At 57.5% G+C, this 17,721-nt stretch overlaps 3 protein-coding genes and 1 long non-coding RNA gene across 4 annotated transcripts; 1 reads left to right on the forward strand and 3 right to left on the reverse strand.

Annotated features, from left to right (window-relative positions):
- Nucleotides 1-859: 859 nt before the first annotated feature.
- Nucleotides 860-3,181, forward strand: SSTR4 (somatostatin receptor 4). The gene is given in 2 exon segments (XM_005235055.4): nucleotides 860-993; nucleotides 995-3,181. Coding segments are annotated over 2 exon segments (1,242 nt in total). The 5' UTR covers nucleotides 860-903; the 3' UTR covers nucleotides 2,147-3,181.
- A 119-nt stretch (nucleotides 3,182-3,300) lies between these two features.
- On the reverse strand, nucleotides 3,301-6,749 carry THBD (thrombomodulin). Its single transcript, XM_027783284.2, has one exon. The coding sequence runs from the start codon at nucleotides 6,671-6,673 to the stop codon at nucleotides 4,979-4,981; it is 1,695 nt and encodes a 564-aa protein (XP_027639085.2). The 5' UTR covers nucleotides 6,674-6,749; the 3' UTR covers nucleotides 3,301-4,978.
- Nucleotides 6,750-7,891: 1,142 nt separating this feature from the next.
- LOC114011478 (uncharacterized) lies at nucleotides 7,892-9,842 on the reverse strand. Its single transcript, XR_003553382.2, has 2 exons — nucleotides 8,338-9,842; nucleotides 7,892-8,102 (listed from the first exon to the last, which is right to left on the reverse strand). It is a non-coding gene; the product is annotated as an uncharacterized LOC114011478 (long non-coding RNA).
- Nucleotides 9,843-12,530: 2,688 nt separating this feature from the next.
- Nucleotides 12,531-17,440, reverse strand: CD93 (CD93 molecule). The gene has a single exon (XM_055816507.1). The coding sequence runs from the start codon at nucleotides 17,174-17,176 to the stop codon at nucleotides 15,446-15,448; it is 1,731 nt and encodes a 576-aa protein (XP_055672482.1). The 5' UTR covers nucleotides 17,177-17,440; the 3' UTR covers nucleotides 12,531-15,445.
- Between the last annotated feature and the right edge of the window lie 281 nt (nucleotides 17,441-17,721).

Consider the following 17,721-nt stretch of genomic DNA (forward strand, 5'->3'; position numbering starts at 1 on the left):
CGCAGGCGGGGTGCGCGGGGGACCCCATCCCTCCCGCCCCGCCGCGCCTCCCGGGCTGCCGCATCCCGCCCGCCGCAGCGCCGGCTGAGCGTGGCGGAGCCCCGGAGGATGCTGCGTCCCCCCGCCGGGGGCACAGCCAGCCCAGCACCGCGCACCGGAGGGAGAAGCGTTCCGGGTACGTCCGCTGCGTGATTTTCCATCGGGAAGCGGAGAGCTAAACCAGCAGCTTGCGTTGTGTCTCTTTGTTTGTCACGGGGAAGCTGATTTGCGTGGCGTAGGTGATGGGGGGAGGCAGAGCAGCCTGTATTCCCGCCCGGCAAGTGCGGTCTGTCTTTTTCTTTAAAAGGTCCGAGTCCTTCTGGTCATCTAATTCGGGTCAAGCAGGACTTTGCATTGCCAACAGCCTGCCGTGGATCCCACCGGAGCAGCTCCCAGCACTGCCTGCCGCCCCCCGGGAGGGAGGAGGGAGGCTCTGTCAGTCCCTGGAGGACCGAGAGGTAAAATACGTCCAGCTCACCTCCTCCTTCTGTTCATTCCCCACAGGGGTTAATGGAACCCCTGGGGTTTGTAGCAGTGCGTTACAGCGGCTGGCGGCAGATTCCCAGGCCGCACAGCCGAGGTGCCCACACACACGGGCACCCCACACCGCAGCCCCTAAGACCCCGAAGAGCCTGAGTGCTCTGTCCCAGCGGGCAACGCTGCTGCCCTGAGGGGAAGACGCCTGGGCAGGGCGCAGGGTTGATGGAGGGAGCAGGGGGGCTACAATCCAAGGGGGAAGGCAGGGGACATGCTTTGCACCTGCTGTGCGGCGCAGTTCTCATCCCCTTCTCCCTCTGCCTGTGCCCTTGCCTGCAGGCTGGCCCCCATCCCCGGTGGTGTCCCGTCCATGGACCACCTCCCAGCATGAACGCCGACACCGAGCAGCTGCCGGCAGGGGCCCAGGCGGCTGGCGTGCCCCTCTGGACCGTATCCAGCTGGGCTGCCTCCGAGGTGCCCCCCCAACACCAGCACGGCCACGGGAGAAGCTGGCCGGCAGCAGGGGCAGGCGGAGTGGGGCGGCAAGGCGGGCGAGATAGCAGGCATGGTGGTGATCCAGTGCATCTACGCCCTGGTGTGCCTGCTGGGGCTGCTGGGCAACTCCCTGGTGATCTTTGTCATCCTGCGCTATGCCAAGATGAAGACAGCCACCAACATCTACCTGCTCAACCTGGCCATTGCCGATGAACTTTTCATGCTCAGCATCCCCTTCGTGGCCACATCAGCCGCCCTGCACCACTGGCCCTTCGGCCGGGCCCTGTGCCGCACCGTTCTGGGAGTTGATGGGCTCAACATGTTCACCAGCGTCTTCTGCTTGACCGTCCTCAGCCTGGACCGCTACATCGCGGTGGTGCACCCACTGCGGGCAGCCACCTACCGCCGTCCTCGGGTGGCCAAGATGGTCAATGGCGGCGTGTGGCTCCTCTCCTTGCTGGTGGCTTCACCCATCCCAATCTTCGCCGGTACAGCAACCACCCGCGACGGCCAGGCTGTGGCCTGCAACCTCCTGTGGCCAAGCCCAGCCTGGTCGGCAGCTTTTGTGGTCTACACCACCTTGCTGGGCTTCTTGCTGCCAGTGTTGGCCATGGGGCTGTGCTACCTGCTGATTGTGGGCAAGATGCGGGCAGTGGCGCAGCGGGTGGGCTGGCAGCAGCGCCGGCGCTCTGAGGGCAAGCTGACGCGCCTGGTGCTGATGGTGGTTGCCATGTTTGTGGTCTGCTGGATGCCCTTCTACGTGGTGCAGCTGGTCAACCTTCTGCTGCCCGGCCACCTGGATGCCACCGTCAACAATGCCTCCCTCATCCTCAGCTACTCCAACAGCTGCGCCAACCCCATCCTCTATGGTTTCCTCTCTGAAAACTTCCGGCACTCCTTCCACGGCGTGCTGCGCCGCTGCCTCGACGCCAGCCTCTGCTGCTGCCACACTGGGGAGGGGGCTGCTGAGGAGGAAGAGGAGGAGGAAGAACCCCTTGACTACTGTGCCGCTCCCCGGGGGGACGACAAGGGCAAGGGCTGCGTCTGCCCACCCCTGCCCTGCCAGCAGGAGCCCGTGCACCCTGAGCCCTGCTGCAAGCCCGGACCCCTCCTCACAAAGACCACTGCCTTCTAGCGTGCCCTCACACCTCACCAGTCCCCGTGGGCATCTCCACCCGGCATGGGCAAAGGGGACCCTGGAGGAAGAGGGGACACGCCACCAATGCCCCGCACCGCCAGTCCCCACTCGCGCTGTTGCAGCTCAACAAAATAAAAAGCCATAAGACTGGCCTGTGACACAGTTAATTACGTTGGCTGAGTAACTATTGCCATTACCTTCGGCACGCAGGAGCCTCCGCTGGGATCAGGGATGGTGAGGATTTCAAAATGTGTTGGTGAAGGGCAACTAGCCACGGGGCACGTGCCCCTCTGGGATAATAAAACACAAGCTGCCCGTTCCATCCCTGAGACATGCTCTGAAAGAAGGGGAACAGCCTGAAAGCCCATCAGCCCCGCTACATCTATGGCAGAGCAAGGGGGTAGCACCAGACCAGACCTCGATGCCAGCTCTGAAGGTTGAGGAGAGCACAGGATCAACCTGACCCCTTTGGGTTCCTCTTCTGTAACAAAAAAAAAAGGGAGGTTCTGAGCAACTGAGATGAGAGCTTGAGACTCCGCAACCTGAGCCTTGGCAGGCTCCAGGGCGTCCCAAGCCTCCCTCCAGCTACTGGGGAAAGGAAAAAACTTTGGTCCCAGCGATAAACCTCCCCCACAAATTCCCAGGCAAAGGGATTTTAGGACACACAGGACCAAACCTGCATTTTCCACAAGAAAACCCAGGAGAACAGAGTCCCGCGCTCTTTGCCGCAGGTAAACATCACCTCTAGTGGTACTTGAAACACATACCCATAGAAACTTCAGCTGAGGAACAGCCCCGGGGCTCTACCGGCTTGGTCATGCTGAGGTAGCATTAAATTAGCCATTTCCAGCTTATTTGGTTTTAACTTGGTCCTTTTAATGTTATTCTTGTTATCCTCCATTATTTATGGCTCATTCCTTCTATTTTAATCACACAGGCAAAATAACGGGCAGGGCGTGTTTTCAGCCTGATGCTCCACTAAGAGCCCACAACTCCTTTTTCCCTTTTTTTTTTTTTTTTTCATTTTCTTTTTTTCATCTCGCTCCAGCAGGGTTTGTGACTTCTGGAGCTCTGGCTGCGAGATGGGCCAATGCTCGGTGAGGCAAACCATTTGTTTTGGGGAAGGGGAGAAAGAATATTTCATTAGCAGCTTTCTATAAACCAGACTGTAAAAGCTTTATTGGTCTACACACAAAATCACCATGTGATTGTGCATTGCGTAGGGTATATTTCCAATAAATAAATATTTACAAATGTGCCGGGTGTATAAAACAGTGGGTTGAATCATTTACATTAGGAAAGCTACGGTTCGTACAATGCATATCTTTTTCTTTTCCTTGGAGGCTGCAGTGTAGCTCTGCCCTTCTGGGGTGAGGGGGGGGGGGCGGTGCAAACGCTGCGTGATCGCAAGCTCAGTCACCACGCAAGTGGGGGGAAGGCTGGGGGACACAACCCCCCTGAGCTCCGCAGCCCCTCTGCAGCATCCAGCCCTCCCAAGCTCTGACCTCAGGCTTGCAAAACTTCCTGTGGGAAAGCCAACTGCTGCTGCACGCCGATATTTCACGGGCATAAAGCTGTCAGCACCCGCTCCGCCGCTCGCCCTGTGCCCGCACCAACAGCTGCCGGCCTCACCCCATGGCGGCTGCTGGAGCAGGACCCCCCGCCCCGGCAACAGGCTGCCTTTGCAGAGCTGCCCCTTGCCTCCCGACCCAACGATGGAGCTGGAAAAGCACATCAAAATACTTCTCCAGATTTATCCCTCCCCCCCCCCCCCCCCCCCCCCCCCCGTGTGGCTGGAAAGTAAGCAGCAGGCTGGATCCTGCGCACCAGGGAAAGTTTTGCCGTGAGCCTCAACATGGGTTAGACTCAGCCCCGACTAAGGGAAAAACCAGGAAAAAACCCTGCGGACAGGAGGGTTCAGTCAAGCGGGTTTGTAAAAAAAGGCAATCAAAGGGTTTAACCCAACAGTAGCAGAAAATCACGGAAGAAATTGCATGGGGAACATGAGGCTCGCCAGGACTGCAAATGGCCTTTCCTACCATGGATAAAAATGATGCTGGCAGTCTTGGTATTCCTGTTTCGGCTCTGCGCCCCTGAAAAAAAGCCCCGAAACAGTAAGAAGGACTAGAAATCAGGGATTTTAGCCCTCGCACGGTGATGCTCAGCAGGGTCCCCAGCGAGCGATTTAAGGTGAAAAGTGCTCAGCTGCCAGAGATGAGAGGCAAAAGATGGGGACAGGGACAAAACCCAGGGCTCTGCTGGCGAGGCAGAGGGGCGCAGAGGGGTGTGGCAGAGCGCCGACCACAAGATCTTTGCTCCTTCTTCCATTGCCCATGAATTTAAAAACAAACTAAACCAAGCCCATACAAAAGCAGGAGCATCCCTGTCCCTCGCCGTCCCGTCCAGTGCAGCGGCATGCCCCCGGCCCGGGGAGTGGGCTTGGGGGCGGCAGCCTCCCGTCCTGGGCAGCCACTCGGTCCCACGCTTGGTGGGGACTGAAGCAGCCCGTTCCAGCCGGAGACGTCCCTCCTGCAACACACTCACGGTTTGTGCTTGAAGCTCGCCCCTCCCTGCCCTGACTGCCGTCTCAGAAAAGGAACGCCGAATGCCCACCACCCGCAAAGGGAGCGGCCAGGGAGCTCCGTGCCCTCCACCTTCGCTGCTCTCTGGCACGAGTATTGCAAGAGTCGGCTGCAAAGCAGTGAGCGTTCTCGGCAGTGGGGCTGATCACAGCACTTCCCAAATTCTCATTTGAAAAAACCACGAGGGCGGGGGGAGGTAAATGCTACCCAGTTCCATCCGCACCCCCCTCCGTCCTGACGGCTCTCCCTACAATTTCTGGCTGGGGACGGCACACCCCAAGGTGACCGGCTGGAGTCCCATCTCCTTTTCGTGGGGGCCACTGCACTTGTAATCCATGGTGGCAGGGGGCCTGCAGCGCTTCTTTGCCAGGTGGTAGCCCAGGGCCAGCAGAGCCAGGGCTGCGGAGAGGACGCCCACAGAGATGCCCACCAGCACGCCAGGGTGGAGGCGCTCCACCTTCGGCGGGGTCCGGCTGGGGATGGGCACCGGGGGTTCGGACCCGGCAGCGTCCCCAGAGTACGCTCCCTCCTTGTCGTCCTCCTGGATTTTGATGCAGTGGTTCTGGCTGTGGAGCCGGTAGCCGGCGTGGCAGTGGCACTCGTAGCTGCCGGGGCGGTTGGTGCAGTTGTGCTCGCAGAAGTTCATGTCGCACTCGTCGATGTCCACACAGACCTTGCTGCTGTTGGCATCGTCGTCCAGCACAAAGCCATCAGGGCACTCGCAGGCCAGGGTGTGCGGGTCGCACTGGGCCGGGCACTGGCTGCGGTTGCAGTGCAGCAGGCAGTGGGTGGGCTTCAGTGAGTCGATGGCGTAGCCCGGGAAGCAGCTGCAGCGGTAGCCATCGGGCACGTCCTCGCACTGCTGCTCGCAGGGTGCCTCGTAGCAGCGGGAGAGGGGCCGGCAGTGCCCCTCCACCATCTCGTAGCCACGCTGGCAATGGCACTCGAAGCCGCCCTCGGTGTTGACGCAGACCTGCTCGCACAGCCTGGGCACAGCAGCGCAGTCGTCGATGTCCTCGCAGCTGCTGCCGTCGGCGGCCAGCCGGTAGCCCGCCTCGCACATGCAGAGGAAGGAGGCGCCGGCCACGACGCAGTGATGCTGGCAGGGCGCGCCGGCGCAGGGCGAGCCGCACCCGCGGCCGTCGGGGCTCAGCACCTTGCCGTCGGGGCAGGAGCAGCGCGGCCGGCCGCCCTCCTCGCCGCACGCCCCCTCGCAGCCCCCGGCGGCCAGGCGGCAGGGCCAGGCTCCGGGCTCGGCGCGGCTCCAGCGCGGTCCCCCGCCCTCCCCGTCCTCCTCGCAGCGCAGCTCCAGCCCCAGGGCCGGCACGATGGCCGCGCTGCGGGGCGGCAGCGCCAGGAAGTCCCCGCCGCGGGCGCCGAAGGGGGTTGTGTAGGTGACGGGCAGCCCCTCGGCGGGGGGCAGGCGGCCGCAGCTGGCCGCGTAGTTGTACTCGCAGAGGAAGCCGTCGGCCGGCGCATCGCAGCGCCTCTCCTCCCAGCGCAGATCCCGCGACACGGTCACGCAGCGCTCTCCGCACCGCCGCCCCGACGGCGCCCAGTTGGAGTAGTCGGTGCGGCGGTCGCCCGTCACCCACTGGAAGCCCCGCAGGCGCTGGGCCGGCTCGGTACAGGGCAGGGGGGACGGCAGGCGCAGCCCCAGCCACAGCCGCCCGCCGCGGCTCTGCAGCAGCAGCGCGATGGCGTCCTCCGCCACGGTGGAGCGGACGGTCATCAGGTGCCCGCCGCCGCGCTCGCACACCGCGCTGGCCTCCGCGAACGGCCGCGCCGCCCAGAACACGGCGAAGCAGTCGTGCTCCAGGCACTGCGCGCCCGAGGGGGCGGCCGGCCCCGGCTCCCCCCCCGGCTCCGGCTCCCGCCCCTGCCCCAGCACCAGCGCCAGCGCCAGCCCGGCCAGCAGCAGCGGCAGCGGGAGCCGCCGCATGGCGGGCGGCGGACGGGCCGGCCCGCACGGCAAACCTCTGGCACGCCGTCGGCCCGGCCGCCCGCCCCATTTATAGCCGGTGCCGGCGCCCCCCGCCCCTCGCCGCAGGAAGGAAGCGCCTCCGGGGACGGGCCGCCGCCGCCGCGCGGAGTGATTGCGGCGGGGGCGGCCGGTAAATCCCGGCTGCCGCCCACCCCGAGCTCCCCCCCCCCCGCCCCGCTGCCCGCCCGCCCCGTCCTGCCGCCGGCTCCTCCCCGCCCAGCCGGGGGCCGGGGGCGCACAGCGGGGGGCGCGGGGGAGCCGAGCTCTGCCCAGGGGTACCCCCTCTCGGGGCGCGCCGGCAGCCGGGCTCCGGGGCTGAGCAGCGCCGGGAAAAAGCCATTTTTTGCCTTGTCCCGAGGGAGAGCAAGCGGCGGAGGGCTGCTCCCTGGCCGAAGGGCCCCCGGGGGGGAAGGCAGCCCGATGGAGCCCCCCCGGCTCAGCGCCCCGGCTCAGTATAGCATCGGCTCCACCGCGCTCAGCACCGGCCCAAAGCCTGCTGAGCACCCGCAGCTGGCACCAGTGGCCATGACAAAGCTGGTGTGAGGTGGCGATGGGGAAGCCAACGTGGGCGGCGATGGCAAAGCCAACATGGCTGGTGACGGCGAAGCCACCGTGAGACAGCGATGGTGAAGCTGACACAAAGTGGTGATGGCAAAGCCAACGTTAGATGACAATGACAAAGCTGACATGGATGGCGATGGCAAAGCCCACATCAGACGGCAATGGCAAAGCTGACAGGAGATGGCGATGGCAGCAGCACTGACGGCAGCCCCCATGCCATCCCCACTAGCCCCTACCCCAGCGGGGACGCCCTGTCGGGGCCGGGCAGCTGGCCTGTGGGTCCCTGCCAGCCTGCCCGGCACTGCTCAGCCCCTGCCTCGCCGAGCCGGGGGTCCCAGCTCCACCACAGTCGTTCCTATCCCCTCCAAGGCCGCTGCTGCTCAGCTGCACACCACAAGGATCCCTCCGGACCTCAAAGGCAGTGAGGGTGGGGGGCTGTAGGGTGCCGGGGGTCTCACCCCCAGGGTCCTGTCTCCCCTTCCTCACAGGTGCCTCTGCTGCTTTCTGGACAGCTGTACCCTTTCCGTGCTTTTATTTTTGCAGGATCCGCCTCTGCTGTCAGAAACAGCCCAGAGCAAAACAAAAATGAAAAGCAAACATCCAAAGCCTCGCCACTCAAAGGAAAGGGTATTTGACCCTTTTTTTTTTTCAATTTTGAGACCAGTGTTTTTACCGAAAGACTCGGTCACTGCAATTAGCCCTCGGGATCCCCTGCGGAGCAGCAAATCCCTGGTTCCTCACTTCGCTGGTTGCGAGTAGGTTACTTTATTAAACTTGTATGTTTGTCTTGTCCTCTTCCTGTGCGGTTCGCATAGCTTACACGGTGCTGTGGAGAGAAGGAAAGATGGGGAAAAGAGTAATAATAATCCTGAATAATAAACATAACTAATACAATAAAAAAAATAATTTTTAATATATATATTTTTAAAAGCCATCACGAGGCAAACTGTGCTGCTTGGTAGCTCGGTAGCTGCAAAGCTAGCCTGATGGAAATGGGCACAGAGGAGCTCGTGCTCTTTATCAGACACCTTTCCCCTGCCCATCTTTGGCCTCTTTCACACCTTCATCCATGGCGCTCTGGGAAGGGGAGTACCAAGGAAATGCTATTTTCCTTTCAACTGCAGGAGGAACGATGGAGAGCTCCGAGCTTGGCCTACAGAGCATTCCGGTCTATCCTTCCAACCCCTTGAAAATTCCAGCTCGTTCACCTGCACGGGAAACAAAAGCCTATGGGTGTGATTCTGCCCGCAGGGATGCTCGCCCAGGAGAGGGGCAGGCAGGGGCATGGCGCAGGGCTGGGGTCAGCCCAGGGGTCCTTAACCTCAGCCTATAAGCCATCGTCTCCCCCTAAGATTCCATTCCTGCCAGCGTGAATCATTTGTCTGGGAAGAGCTCAGCTGCTCTTCATCGCCACAAAACATGCACAGGGGGTAATTCCCAGAAGCTTCCTGGAGGGCTTGGTAACGCTGACCTTGCGTTGCTTTAGTAAAACCTGTCATTCCCCAGTTGTGGGTTTTATTTCACTTCTGGTGGTGTTTTCCTTTTCCTTTTTCCTTCTTTTTCTTTTCCTTTTCTTTTTCCTTTTTCGTTTTCTTTTCCTTTTTCTGTTCTTTTCCTTTTTCTTTCTTTTTCATTTTTGTCTGTTTTCAGAAGCAAAAGAGCAAAATAAGGGGGGAATGGTCTGGGCAAACAACAGAAAAAGAAAGGAGACAGAATGTGATGGGTGGAAAGGAAAAAAACCTGATAGTTTTCTGTTCTTTTTTTAAAAAAAAACAAACAAAAGAAGTAATTATAAAAATGGTTACAATTCTCCTTTTCAAGGCTGCATGATGAGAAATATTTTGAAAAATTCCAGGAAAAAATACAGTACTCCCCAAACAACGATTACTCAGGTCATCCCACTGATGTCCTTGCCCTGCTGACAACAGTTTGCCGGGCTGGTCTCGCTACTAGACGGGGAAAGATAATCTGAGCAGGAGAAAGGAGATTAACCATGTTTTAATAACTCTTTTTTCATTGAGATGACCCTTTCTCTCCGTGGCCCCGGAGCAGGGCAGGCGGTGGTGGTGCGGCGGCGCAGGGCTGACTCACGGTGCTCTTCCTGCCACCACCCGCCTGGCCCCCCGACGGCTGCCCCCCGCGATAACCCAGGGCGACCTTTCGCTCTGCTTGGGTCTGACTCACGGGGATGTCACTGTCACCCTCGGGCAGAGGAATGCTGCTGGCGGGTATTTTGAATAGTTCCGACCTGCGGTTATGTGTCACGGATCTTCTCTGCTTGGTCCTCGGGCTTTGGAAATGAGGTTCCTCATGTCAGGATGCTGATAATTATACACAGTTTAATATAATGTAATAGTTGAATGTAATACAATATAATTAAGGTAAGTACAATAAATATAATAAGGATAATAAATATACTATGCTGCAATGTGCTGTAATATAATAAATATAATAAGTGTACTATGCTAGACTGTAATGTAATGGAATATAATGAATATAATTACTATACTGTACTGTAATGTGATATAATAAATATAATTCATGTAATATAATAAATGTATATAGACTATACTGTACTGTACTGTTATATAATAAGTATATTTAACATAATAAATATAACACAATATCATAAATATACTATACTGTAATGTAATATAATAGATATAATTTATATAAAAGTACAATAAATATAATAAATATACTATACTATGACATAACAATATAATCTCAAATTGTTACGTCAGGATGACCAAAGCCTGAAGGGCAGAGCGCTGAGCAGCACACACGTGCCTTTCCATGGGCGCACGCTCTGCCCTGGTCCCGCCTGGGACCGTTAAGCCCGGTTGGGCCCTTCTGCCCGCGTTGGGTGACTTGTGTGGGCTGGGCGTACGAGCCCTGCTCCCGCCGCGCTGCCACCACAATCTGTGCAGAAAAAGCAGATTTCCCTGCCCTGAACCAGAGCAAAAACATCTCAAGGCCAGGTAGCGGTGGACAAACGAATACATCCAAAAATACGACTCAGTGCCTGGGCAGGCACCTGGGCGGGATGGGGACCTGCAAGGGGGCATTGCTGCACAGCCGTCCTGAGGATGCTTAATTGGCTGCACACCAATTAAGAGCATTACTTGTGGTTTTGCCTGGAGGGAGTTTTGTCCACCATGGCTTTGGAGAAGGCAGGGCTGGAGGGCTCAGGCCTGGTGGTGAGTGAGCCTTCTTCCCGGCCAGAACTGGAAAAATGTTTTCTCCACAGGTGCCTGCGTGGCTCCATGGTCTCCTACGGCCACAGTTTTCAGCCTGGGTGCAGAAAATGCAGTTTGGGAGCAGTGGTAGGGCTGGACTAGGTCCTGCAAGCACGCCTGCTACTTTTTTTTCCCTCTGGCTCATAGTTTTATGTCAATTCTTGGACTACAACCAGGGAAAGCAGCCGATGCAGTTTCCCACAGGGATTAAAGCTTCCTGAGGCTGGGTGTCTGTGACATCTGGCACGGCAAGTGTGTGACTTCTTCTCCCACCATCACCTCCACGCGGTGCCCTGCCCTCACCCCCCCTCCCCCCATACCCCCCCCCCCTCCCAGTGCCACCCCATGCCCCTGCCCCAAGCCAGTGCAGCCGAGTTAATTGGCATTTTCTCTAAGGGCTGGCAAGCACATAGCTCCATTTACAGGGAATGGAGAGGTGAGGCAAACCTTGTCAGGACCCCAGCAGGGAAAAGGCTGGAAGTTTGGCTTATCTAGGGGCTAATCTTATCCTTCACCATCAGCTTTCTGTTGACCCTTGCAGCATCCTTGAGACAGGCACTTGCCCAGCAGCTCGAGGCCCCCGAGGCTGGGTTTTCCCTTAGGAAATTTCCCGTAGCATCTTTGCTCTGACGCAGGCTGGCTCCTTCCCCCGACACGTTGTCACCAGCCTTGCTCGAATCTGCTTGGCCAGACGTGAACTTCACTTAGCAGCCTTGAAAGGGCTCGGGAAAGCCAAATGCCAAGAAACATTTAAAAGATAAAAATAATAAAAAGAGGAAATGAACAGACATCTAAAGCATCTGTTTTTGCAGTGGCTGACTGTGGAATTTGAAGGCAGAAGCATGGTATTTTGTAGATAATATTTTAACTTTAGTCAGTACCTTTTCTCTAAATTCTTCTGGTGGGAGCTGTTTCCCTGCAGCACCTTTCCTAGAAATGGGGGAAAATTATAAATGGGGTATGGCAGAATTAGCATGTTGCACTGCTTGGCTTTGGTTTATTGGGTTAGCGGGGAGGCTATTGCAGGGGGCCCTCCACCCAGCGTGCCCCAACCTCGGCCCAGCACAATAAATGAGATCAGAGGTAACAGCAGGCTGGCAGCCTCTTGCCACATTTTGGCTGGCAACAACGTTCCTGCTAAGATATCACCATCATCCCACCCTTGGCAGCTCCTTGTGCTTGGCAGGGACACCCCCTGCTCCCTGCACAGGCTCTGCCAGCAAATTTTACCTGGCCAGCGGCCGGCAGAACAACTCTGGGAACGCTCCTTGTAGTCTGATGTGTCAGAGGCACCAAACATCCATCATGAGACGCAGTGTCCTTTTTTTAGGGTTTTCTTGCTTTTAAACACTATTCCAGGCAAATATCAATGAGTCATGAAACACCGCATGAATGCTACTTCAGGCATGGGTGAAACAAATGGGGGTTTATGTTGTTGAGGGGGTTTTCCCCCATCTTTGAGACCCTTTCCCTGTTCAGGATGGCCTTTCTTTGTTGGTGCATGCCATGGGGGTAGCTCTAGCTGCCAGCAGTCCTGCAGCTTGAATTCATGGAGCTTCTGTGTCCGGTTGCTGACCAGAGCCAGAAAACCAGATCTCTGCCCTCATGCAGAGCTAGGCTGAAATCAGCAGGTTTGCTTGTGAGCTTAGGAATTTGCTCGTGGGTTTAGGACCATGTTCATGGGCTTAGGACCTGGTTTATGGGTTTAGGACCTGGCTTATGGGCTTACGACCTTGCTCATGGGTTTACTCACTCAAGTGAGTCCACACTTGCTTGTGGACTCAGGGTCCAACTGAGATCATCCCAGTGCCTTGGTAGACACAAAGTGGATGGTCCTCCCTCAGGACAGCAGTGCCTATGAAAGCATGAGACCCCACTGACTTTGCTGCATGAGGGATGAGCGCGGACAGAGGCTCTGTTAGCACCATCCACCGCTGTAGAAAATGCAAGGATTACATGTACGAAATAAATAATAGAGTTTGATATCATATATATGTATTAAAAACCACTGAAGACGCATTCTATTTAGATTTTATTGGTGTTTCATCAGAAAAGCAACATATGGTGTTATTCAATGTGTGGGATAACCTTATCCTTTTAGTCAAAGACAAAGTCGACTCAGTCCTGACGTGCCGCTGCCATGAAGGACAAGGAGTGTCTTAATTCTGGACCGTAAGAATATAACACTTACTTCATTACAAACCAGTTGATATCTACAAGCATTTTGGACATGTTGGCTAACCCGTCCTGCCATGGCGACAGCAGGACAGTATAGGTCTTGCTTATAATGGCACCTCATGTGTATGGAGGGAACAGGGAGCAGAGGTAGCTGCCCCAGGCACAACGGTAAAACCACCTTGGGCCAGGATGAGTGTCCTGTCTCCTTTAAGACAGGGTACCAAACTATCTGGTGCCATTCACATTTGCTTCAGTCCATGGGATTCATGGGGCCCTGGATAACTCTCTAACGAGGACATGGATCAAAACGTTCCTGCTGGGTTCGTGGCAGGAAGAAAGGGAGAGATGAGATTATCCAGGTGTAACTGCACCAGGGTGAAGGATGCTACATCAGGAAATAATCCACCCGAGAGAGCCCAAACTAAACCCAGGCACAAAGTAGTGCCTTCCCTAGGCTGGACTCACTACCGTACTCCACTGGTAATACAGTACGCATACTGGAATACACAAAGGTCATAACAGAAATCAGGATTATAGGTTTTAGCGAGGAATTCTGGAATAAATAGCACGTCTCAGATTTGTACCAGCTCTGAGCCTCTGTTTACGCTTCCTTTTCCCTTTTTCATAGTGGAATAAGTGTTAGATACAACAATTAATTGATAACTTAACTGAAAACTAAGGCAGAAAGACCCCGAGACTATTAACATCTGGAAAACACCTCAGCTTTTGATAAAGCAGACCAAGCAGTTAGTGCCCTGCAATGTGAGGCATGGTGCTGCGACTGCCTTTTCCTCACGCAGACCCTGAGTCGGCATAGCCCAACAGCGCAGGCATAATTTTATGTATGTAGGTTGTCTCACCAATTTCGGTATGGTTTCTCATTTGCATAATTTATTCATGCATTTGAAATGCTTTGCCAGCTTGTCATAACACAGACAGGGCATGAATTTTCAGTGGGACTTCTAAGAAGGCCACTGCTGCATTCATTGCTTCTCCCAGCCACTGTGTGGAGAAAAGGAAGCACAGACAGAACATTAGAAACATTTCTATCAGCTACATTTTCCTGTGTTGTTGTGTTTTGGCATTCTTTTAATTTTACAATGGAGACATGAAGACAAGAAAAAACAGCAGGAAAGGGTTTTCCTCCACACATGGAAGAACAGGATGCAGGTCGCTGCCTACAGCAAACTCCTTTGTGTTCAGTTCCCATTTCTGCAGCCATTAAGCCTCGAGCATACAATGAAACGAGCAGAAACCTCAGGAAACCTATGTGCCGTTCAAATCACATGTCTGTTCTTCTCTAGAACCTTTTTGCCTTGTAGAGCACGGGCAAATAATGAAGCTAGCACTGCCTGATGGCAAGCAGGACTGCCTCTGTGCCACTCAGTTTTTTGGGGAGGATTCACGCTGGAACAGCTCAAAGAGGCTTCATTCATGGCCCGGTATAAACAGCCCTCTGAAGTTGGGTACCTGGGGAAAACTGGGGAACAACTTAGCCTTGAGAAAGCATTTGCTTTGAAGAGAGGTTAGAAGTCTTATATATAATAATTAGCAAATATACAACATCCAGTGTATTCTTTGCAGGGGGAGGAATGGAAAACACACACAGCCTGGACCCTGGGCTTCGGGAAGGGGTTCTACCCAAAAAGTATGATCCAGCAGGAAAAATCCAGTCTCTCATCCAGCTGCATTTGAAGGGGAGCACTGTCTTCCGTATTTTGCAAGTAGTTTTAAGCTGAATACACCAGAAACAGAGGTGGTTCTTCTAAGCACAGTTTTTCATACCTTTTTACCATATATCCTCTGGTCTTGGCCCCTCATCTACAAGGCCAAGCTGAACAGCACTCCCCATGCTGTGTGCGCTCGGGGATGGGGGCTGGAGGTTTTGCGCCACCCCCCCCCCCCCCCCAGTACTCAGCGTGATTGCACTCCCTACCCAGGCCTGGGGAGCTGCAGGAATGAAAGCTCCGCTAACCTGGCAGTGCCTGCTCCCCTGGAGAAGCCCTCTGCTGCTGTAGTTTTAAAAAGGTTTATTCAGTTACCTCTGATGTGACATTTTTAATTAAAATAAAAATAAACAACCCTGCTTGTGGCTGCAGAGACCAATTCTTGCCCTGGTGGAACAGAGAAGAATTTCAAACCTATTTCAATGAGAACAAGGCAAAACCGAGGGTTGAATGCAGGCTGTCTGCTGCCAGGGAGGCGAGAGCAGGGGGACTGGTGTTGCTTTTGGATGACAAAGTCTGGGGGGCTGGGGGGGCTGTGCAGGGATGGGGCAGGGAAGCTGCTGCTTTTGCACCTTGGCATTTGAAATACAGGTAGGGGAGACCAAATGAAAAATGAAATTAACCAGTTTGGAAGGCAAATCAAAACTTATAATTTGCTATTTTGAAGCACAGTGGGGTCCTGCAGAGTTGAGGGGCAGCCCTGGCAGGCAAATTCAATCCCATTCCCTCTCTCCACCTGGCAGCACTGTCCCAGTTAACCCTTCTCTCGCGGCAGCGGTGGCTGGTTTGTAAACCGCAGGGCTGATTTGGGCTGCCTTCCCACCCAGCGCCCAGACCTGCCTTTGCAGGAGAGATCAGCTCCCGCTTTGCAAGGAACCCCAGAACAGGCTCCCGGACATGCCATGTTGAACAGACAGCATCGCCCCGTCCCCATCCCCATCCCTTTTCTTTTTTTTTTCAGTTTGCGAAAAAGATGTTCTCTGTCACTGAGGCTCTGCTCCCCCGCCTTGCTGCCTTGGACACCATTACCTGCACTCGCCGCCCACCCTATGGCTCTCCGGCTGCTCCGGCACCCAGCAGTAGTTGTCCGCTGCATTTTTGGCTGTCCGCTTCTCCCGCTTGGCCGCCCTCTTCCTGCAGGCAAGCAGGGCCAGGGCAAAGGCCATCAGCAGCAGGATCGCTACGAGGCTGCCCAGGATGTAGTAGAGTAGCAGCCGGGGGCCGTCGGTGCTGTGCTCGGGGCCGGGCGCTGACCCTACTGCCGTGGGGGCTGGCAGCATTGCCCCGGTGGCGATGCCCAGTGTCCGGGGGATGCCGGTGGTCCATGGGGCACCTGCGGTCTGGAGGCTGCCTGCGGTCTGCAGGGTGCCCCTGGTCCGTGGGACACCTGTGGTACGCAGGGTGCTGTTGGGGGCCCCCGTGGGCTCCTCTCCGGTGGTGGCTGCGGGGCGGCAGCCATGTCCATCCTCCTCCAGGACGAAGCCAGGCAGGCAGAGGCACTCAAAGCCACCGGGCAGGTTGCGGCAGGGCCCGGGGCAGGGATCCCGCAGGCACTCATCTACGTCCAGGCAGGCATCGCCACCGCCGGGCTGGCGCTGGTAGCCGGGCTGGCAGGCGCAGTGGAAGGAGCCGGGGATGTTGAGGCAGAGCTGGGGGCAGACGCCAGGCCGGGCACACTCGTCCTCATCGCGGCAGAGGTGGCCATCCGTCCCGGCCGGCTGGTAGCCGGGCCGGCAGAGGCAGACGAAGCTGCCGGCTGTGTTGTGGCACTCGTGCTGGCAGGGCCCGGCCAGGCACTCGTCCATGTCCAGGCAGCTGCGGCCATCGGGTGCCAGGGCGTAGCCGGCCTCGCAGCCACACTCGAAGCCACCGGGCCGAGTCCGGCAGGTCCCCTGGCAGGGATTGGGCTGGCAGGCATCCTCGGGCAGGCAGGAGGCCATGTCGGGGGCCAGGACGTAGCCGGGGTGGCAGGCGCACCGCGGGGCCTCCCCAGGCGCCTCCAGGCAGCGGTGCTGGCAGCCCCCGTTGCGGTGGGCGCAGGCGGCAGGGCAGAGGGGCCCGGGGGGGTGCCAGGCGAAGCCGCCCCCCTCCAGCGGCCCCTTGCAGAGAGCGAAGGTGGGTCCCTCGCCCCCCTCGCAGGTGACCTCTGCCAGCGTGCCGAAGGGGGCCGCAGCCAGGCGGGAGCTGCGCACCCCGAAGGGGGTGGTGTAGGCCACCCGGCTGGGCCCGGCCAGTGGCAGGGGCCCGCACATCCCGCGGAAGCTGAACTTGCAGAGGAAGGCGGGCAGCAGCGCCCGGCACGGGCGGTCGGCCCAGCCAGCGGGGCCCCAGGGCCCGGCGGGCCGCAGGCTGACGCAGCGGGCGCTGAGGCAGGTGACGGCCGGCTCGGCCAGCCAGGCTGAGTAGTTGCCGGGGTCCCCGCCGGCTGCCCAGGCGAAGCCCCGCAATGGCTCCTGCGGCTGGACGCAGCGGCCCCGTGACAGCGACAGCCCGATCCACGCCGGGTCCAGCCAGCCGGCCATGGCCAGCAGCTCCTGCAGCCGCTCAGCCTCGCCAGGGCTGCGCGCCGGGGCCAGGTTGCCGCCGTTGTGGTGGCAGCGCTCCTGGGCCGCGCTCCAGCCCAGCTCGGCCCGGTGCAGGGTGTAGCAGGCGGTGCCGGCGCACACCACCTCGGCCTCGGCCTCGGCCTCCTCCCCGCCGGAGCCCCGCGGCAGCAGCGGCAGCAGCAGCAGCAGCAGCAGCCGGGCCGCGGCCATCCCGCCGGCTGGACGGACGAAGGGTGGGATGGAGGGACACGCCAGCCGCCGGCTCACATCCCCTCGCCCCACCGCGCTCGCCCTACGCGCATCCTGTGCTCCCCGGTCTCCTATTTATCACCGGAGGCTGCAGTTTCCTGTAGCTGCCTGCTCGCTGCTGCCGGCCCCGGTCCCCTCGCTGTCTTCCCTCTCCTCGCTGCCATCCCAAAGCTCTGGCTGCAGAGGGGCGTGCTGCCCTTCAGCCACCAACGTTTTTCTGCAGGGGAAGCTACCCGGGTTCCTGCTTTTTTCCCTGCTTTTTTAATTTTCCGGGGCTTGATCTACTCGCTCACCCCAGCAGATGACTTTTCTAATCCCTAATAGGGCCTGACCATTTTCAAGCATGCATTGCTAAAAGGGGAAAAAAAGAAAACAAATAACTATGCATAAACAAAACGCTGTGGGATCCCTCGCTATCAGCCTCTAAAGGAAACTGAATATTTGGCGCGGTGTCCCATGCACATGCTACATCTCCAGTGCATTTTTCCCCTTCTTGGTGCGCTTTA

This window comes from Falco peregrinus, chromosome 11 (assembly GCF_023634155.1).
Source record: "Falco peregrinus isolate bFalPer1 chromosome 11, bFalPer1.pri, whole genome shotgun sequence".
In the NCBI taxonomy this organism is placed as follows: Eukaryota; Metazoa; Chordata; class Aves; order Falconiformes; family Falconidae; genus Falco; species Falco peregrinus.

What these genes read in the sequence shown, in the direction of transcription:
- THBD (XM_027783284.2), bottom strand. Translation starts at nt 6,673, where the DNA reads ATGCGGCGGCTCCCGCTGCCGCTGCTGCTGGCCGGGCTGGCGCTGGCG.
- CD93 (XM_055816507.1), bottom strand. Translation starts at nt 17,176, where the DNA reads ATGGCCGCGGCCCGGCTGCTGCTGCTGCTGCTGCTGCCGCTGCTGCCG.